General features: G+C 42.8%; 1 protein-coding gene across 2 annotated transcripts in view; it reads left to right on the top strand.

The window, feature by feature from the left end:
• bmb (brambleberry) overlaps nucleotides 1-4982 on the top strand; it is a gene marked incomplete at its 5' end in the record, with an annotated part of 5979 nt that extends 997 nt beyond the window's left edge. The window contains 11 exon segments of one of the 2 annotated variants that reach the window (XM_014017909.1): nucleotides 515-643; nucleotides 710-895; nucleotides 978-1200; nucleotides 2309-2425; nucleotides 2508-2687; nucleotides 2766-2972; nucleotides 3040-3193; nucleotides 3508-3566; nucleotides 4433-4509; nucleotides 4575-4693; nucleotides 4771-4982. In XM_014017909.1, the coding sequence (XP_013873363.1) occupies nucleotides 515-643; nucleotides 710-895; nucleotides 978-1200; nucleotides 2309-2425; nucleotides 2508-2687; nucleotides 2766-2972; nucleotides 3040-3193; nucleotides 3508-3566; nucleotides 4433-4509; nucleotides 4575-4693; nucleotides 4771-4900 (1581 nt within the window). 2 annotated transcript variants of the gene reach the window in all.
• Between the last annotated feature and the right edge of the window lie 1044 nt (nucleotides 4983-6026).

Here is a 6026-nt window from a genome sequence, read left to right as displayed (position 1 = left end):
GGCAGCGACGAGCTAAGCTGTGCAAAACGGCGGCGGTGAGCTACGCTGTGCAAAACGGCGGCGGTGAGCTACGCTGTGCAAAATGGCGGCTACGAGCTACGCTGTGCAAAACGGCGGCTACGAGCTACGCTGTGCAAAACGGCGGCGGTGAGCTAAACGGTGCAAAACGGCGGCGACGAGCTAAACTGTGCAATGGCAGCTAAAAGCTAAATTTAGCGAAACAGCAGCTGCATGCTAAAAGTGAAGTTAAAAAAAGCTGAAATTTTAAAATAAAATGTCTTGTTTTTTTAAAATAATGTAGAAGTTATAAAACACAAAACTCCTGACTAAACAAGCTAAACATTTTGATACCTAAATGTTTGACGTAGCTAAAATTTTTTTGAAGTAGCTGAAGTTCTTAAGTAGTTTGTCTAAAAGATGTTCAGGAATCAATAATGGGATAAAAAGTTATGATGAGGAGCCGAAAGGAAAACCTCAGGAATAATTCAAATAAAGTCTTCGGCTGATTGCGCAGGTGATCGCCCGACTAAAGTCCAGCTGCGAGAGTCTGTCTGAGGAGTCCCTGGCCAAGCTGGGAGTGGAGCTGTTTAACTGCCAGGCGCAGACCGAGGGCCGGCGCACGTTTCCCTGCTCAGAGGAGATGGTAAGAACTTGAAACTGTGATTTAAAATAAAAACCCTGACCAGACGTAACGCTGAGCTCCTGTCAGACCATCAGGGAGTGCACGTCGGACATGGATCCAGACACGTGGAACGCGTACCACATCGTGAGCAACCGAGCGCGCTCCGTGTGCTACGCCACGCGCCAGCAGCTGTTCCGGCGCCGAGCGGAGCTGACGGTCAACGCTCTGATCTCCACGGCCAGCAGCCAGCTGGATGCCATGAAGGACCTGCAGGTAAGAGCCGGCTCCTCCGGGTCCTTCGGCTGTTTTGTGCGCGCTCCTGCAGGCCCGCTGACGGGGTCGTTCCTGGGAACAGGAGGGCCAGCTGGAGCTGAAGGAGCTGACGGCGGCGTCTCTGGACAAGCTGCTGGAGGGTCACGGCGCCCTGCGGGCCCAGCAGGGGGCGCTGCACCGAGGCCAGGAGCAGATGGAGGGTTCCCTGAGGAGCAACCTGGAGCGTCTGAGTCAGGAGAAGGCCCTGATCGCCTCGGGCCAGGAGCTGGTCGCTCAGCTGATTCAGAGCATCACCAAGAAAATGGGTAAAAGCTTTCATGAGGGCTCGCCTGGTCAAACGATGAGAGCAGTCTGCCTCCATTCGTTTGAATGGCAGCTCCTATTATATCCTATATCTTTATTATTATAGTCGTACAATAATACACCTGTACAAACGACCAGCTCGGCGGTGGGAGAGGTGCTTTTACTTTTAGTGGCGTTTCAGGTTACTATGGCGACATAAATGTAAATAACCTCATAGGAATACACTGAGCCCAGCTGCCACACGGAGTCATGTGATCTAGACTGAGAGCTGTTTGGCTTTTAAAATATTTCTTTCTACAGCCACAATTTTTATGATGTACAGACAAATTTTAAATTAAAACGTAGACATTTTTGTTTTCTTTCAGCCAATGTTTCTGTTTCTTCTAACAGTTTTCTCTCAAAGTGCGTCAGAAGTCAGGGAAGAACCACTTCCTGTTCTGTTTTCAATGTTAAATTTCTGTCACGTTCAGAAGTTAAACAATGATTTTTTTTAATTCATCATATCTTTGAGATAAAGTGCAGTAAAAATTTTAAAATTTCCATGAATAAGAACCAATCTSTTGTCTCTCGCCAATTCAACATTTTGAATGCTAATCACAAGTCTAAGCTAAATGCTAAACGCTAATGCTAAATTAAAAAAAAAAAAGGAAAATAAGCTCTATATCAGCCATTTTAACTTACAGTAACAGGCATAAACAAGCTTTGACCAATCCTGAATGCTAAATAATAATTCAGTTTGGCTGCCAGAGCTAATTTGGAACGGCAATACCGCAATCTTTTTTAGCTAAACTTTTGTGGGGTCTCCATCACATACTGAAGCCAAATGAAAAATGAAAAATGGCTGCCATTGCTAAAATGCTAAATTAACCATAACTAATTGACCATTTTTAGACACTTGGGATGGTATCAGTGATCTCCAACAAACGGTAAATTCAAATCTTTAAATTGGACGTCACGTGATGAGCCCTTTCATAGTTTCTTCAGGAACTATCCTAGTTCTTTTTTTTTTTTTTCAAATGAAACTGAAAAAAAATCGACTTCTTGAGCTTTATATCCACTCTGATTTTTCTCAAGGCAGTTCCTAAACAACAAATTTCCTCTTGGATCCAGAGAACGTGAGCGAAGCCCTGCAGGTCCAGAGCTCGGAGGTACAGGACGGACACAAGGWGATCGTGGAGGACCTCGCAGACGTCCGACAACAAGCTCAGGACATCTACCAGAGAATTGGTAAACCACCAGGTTTCTCCTCTCATCCTTAAATTAAAACAAACGAGCTGACGTGAACGTGTGTCTTCTGCTGGCCGAACAGACCAGAGCATGTCGGAGTTCCTGCAGTACCAGGACCAGACCTCCCAGTACTACACAGACCTGATGGACAAGCTGGACCGCATGAACGGCACGCTGGGCTTCATGCTGCAGCTGCTCGACCACATGCAGGGCGCCATCGAGGAGCGGCTGCACGCCATCCAGGGCTACCTCGGCTGGGCGGGTCAGAGGACGAGTCCGGTTCTTGTGGCTGCATTTTAGCTGCTGATACATCAGCTAAAGATGTTTCTGACGCTTCCAGGTTTGAGTCTGACAGCCATGTGGTCCTGCGTGGCACACGCGGCGTACTTCCTGTTGGGGGCGGTCCTCCTGACGTTCCTGCGCTGCTCGTGGTTCTCCCGAGCTCTGCTGCTGCTCGTGGTTCCGCTGAACGCAGCGGCCGAAGTCAACCAGCAGCCGGCGCTGGACCTGACCGGGCTGAGCCTGCTGCTGCTCGCCGCGTCTCTGGGTGCGGACCGCCGGCTACCGAACAAATTCAGAAATATCTGAGCGTCTTCATCACGTTTTCTCTGCAGCTCACTGGTTCCTGAATCAGCTGTGGGCCTGCTTTCAGAGCAGCCGAAGTCCGGCTGCCTCGCTCCTCGCGCTGTACCCGTCGAACGTCGCGGAGCCGCAGAAAGACGTGACGTCATCGGGAAACTCGTATCCTCAGTCTTCCACACCGCAGAGGTGAGACGGCTGGGACGTCGGCTGAAAAGTTTTATTAGCAAACCTCTGAACAGCTGACTTTAGCTGACGGAGAAATAAGTGAATAATCAGAGGAAAAAGTAGCAAAAATATGTGAAGCGTGAGCGAATTTCTCCCTGGGATCAAAGTATTTTTGATTTGATTAATTTCTACAAACTGTGATAAACTGATCAAAACTATAATTTTATTAGCAAGTTAAATATAAAACTAAGTTGTGTAGTGTGACAGGGCTTTAACCGTTCAGTTCAAAGAACTCGTGTTTTCTCTAAAACCGTCTCTGCTCTTCTGMCTCTCAGGGACCTGAAGTACGACGTGGATCCAGACCAGCTGTTGGACCAGGACCAGTTTTTACCAGGTGGAACTGGTGGTTTTTATGAATAAATCCTTTAATGCAGAGATTCTTAACCTGTGGGCCACGAGCGCCACCTTGAGGGCCTCAGAAGAACAACAGTTTTTAACTTTGGGCCGTGGGARCACATTGATTTTGAAAAAGGTGCAATACACTTTCTCACCACTAGTAGCAGTAGTGCACCACTCAGATGTTTAACAACTTTTTTAATATGTAGAAGAAGAACCTTAGAAACCTGCAGAGAATGGAAATTTATTTTAAATGAAAAGTAGAAGCAAAAATGAAAGTAACTCATCAAAAAACACCAAAGTTTGTCACTAATATGAAGAGCAGCTTCTGGTTGCAAAAGTTTAAAAATACTTTATTTTCATTTGGACTTTATCAAATTTATTTTTACAGGTTTTTTTATTTGAAACATTTAAATATTTTTAATTGATCTATTTTATGCCCACAATTTTATTTTTTGAATTGTCTGTTTGTTGTTGTTTATGTTAAAATGTATAGATATATTTTTGTGTTGATAAGCCTGAGTGGTCTGTTGACTGACCTTTGTATTTGTTCAAATAATAGTTATGGYCAGGTTATAATATAAAAATGTTTGTCATAATCATGTTTTATGGTTATTTGACAGGAGTTTTACTTTTAAACTGTAAATGTATTTAATTTAGTTATGTTAGTTATGATAGTTTAGTTATAATATAAATACAATAAAAATTAAACCAAGATTTATAATAATTATCATTTTGATCCATACATTGGTAATGTCTGACTGGGCCTCGTGTCACTTTATGTTCAATAAATTGGACCCTGAGGTGAAAAAGGTTCAGAACCCCTGATTTAATGGACTCACTAACTGTCTGTCTCTGGTCCAGGTGACCTCAGCCTGTCGATGGTGTCTCCAGAGGCCAGGTCCAGGTCCAGACTGACCCCTCAGTGCGTCCTCTCAGGGGTGAGATGATCCAGACTGAGGTTTGATTTAAACAAACCAGGACTTTGACTCAGATTTATGTCCAGGCTCTGATGGACGACACCCCCCTGAAGAACCTGGGAGCTGGTTCTGATGCGGAGAACTGGACCGACTTCAGGTCCGACTGGAGGAGCGCGAGTCCCGCCCCGTCTCTGCTCACCAACAGGTCCAGACCTTTATGTTTTTATAAATACATCTCTTTTTAAACGGAGAGCTTCAGGTTCTTCATGTTCCCTGCAGCAGCTCTGTGTCGGGGCGCCAGCTCTGCAACGGAACCACGAAAACCGGGAAAGCCTGCAAGAAGAGGGCTGTCCCGGGTCAGGAGTTCTGCCGGGTCCACGAGGGGGGCCACTCCTCCTACGCCCTCTCCTAAAGTTTCTGTAGCAATTTTTTAACATTTTGTTTTTATTCTCATGTTTTATTGTCTTTTTTAAATAAATCCCTGCCTGTTTTAATTTTTTATTAATGTTCCATAAACCAGGGGTTCTGAACCTTTTTGACATCAGGGCCCAATTTGTTGAACATAAAGAGACATGAGGTCCAGTCAGATATTACCAATGTATGGATCAAAATGATAATTATTATAAATCTTGGTTTAATTTGTATTGTATTTACATTATAACTAAATAAAATACACTTACAGTTTAAAAGTAAAACTCCTGTCAAATAATCACAAGACATGATTATAACAAACATTTTTATATTGTAACCTGCCCATAACTATTATTTGAACAAATACAAAGGTCAGTCAACAGACCACTCAGGCTTATCTGCACAAAAAAACATATTTTAACAAACAATAACAAAAATAGAAAAAATCAAATAAAATTGTGAGCATAAAATAAATTTAAAATGTTTTCAAATACAGAAAAAACTAAAACTAAATTTGATAAAGTCCAAATGAAAATAAAGCCTTTTTAAATTTTGCAACCAGAAGCTGCTCTTCATATTAGTGACAAACAATAAAAGTAACAGTTTTTTGACAAGTTTAAAGTTTCTTTAAAATAATTCAAAAAATAAACTACAAAAAATTATTTGATAAAGTGCAAATTAAAATATAGTTGTATCTGCAACTGTATTTGATAATGTTTTAACTTTTAAAATATTACATGGTAAAAACACAAGCTGCTCTTCATATTAGTGACAAACTTTGGTGTTTTTGAAGAGTTACTTTCATTTTTGCTTCTACTTTTCATTTAAAATAAGTTTCCATTCTCAGCAGGTTTCTAAGTTTCTTCTTCTACATATTAAAAAGGTTGTTAAACATTGAGTGGTGCACTACTGCTACTAGTGGTGAGAAAGTGCATTGCACCTTATTCAAAATCATTGAGGTCCCACGGCCCTCTGCGGCCCAAAGTTAAAAACTGTTGTTCTTTTGAGGCCCTCAAGGTGGCGCTTGCGGCCCGCAATTGGGCTGCATCCCATGGGTTGAGGATCTCTGCAATAAATGACGTTGATGTGCACAGGTGTAAAACATGWAAAATAACTCCAGACCAGAG

This window comes from Austrofundulus limnaeus, unplaced genomic scaffold, assembly GCF_001266775.1.
Source record: "Austrofundulus limnaeus strain Quisiro unplaced genomic scaffold, Austrofundulus_limnaeus-1.0 Scaffold179, whole genome shotgun sequence".
In the NCBI taxonomy this organism is placed as follows: domain Eukaryota; kingdom Metazoa; phylum Chordata; class Actinopteri; order Cyprinodontiformes; family Rivulidae; genus Austrofundulus; species Austrofundulus limnaeus.
This window is presented reverse-complemented; position numbering and strand designations above follow the sequence as displayed.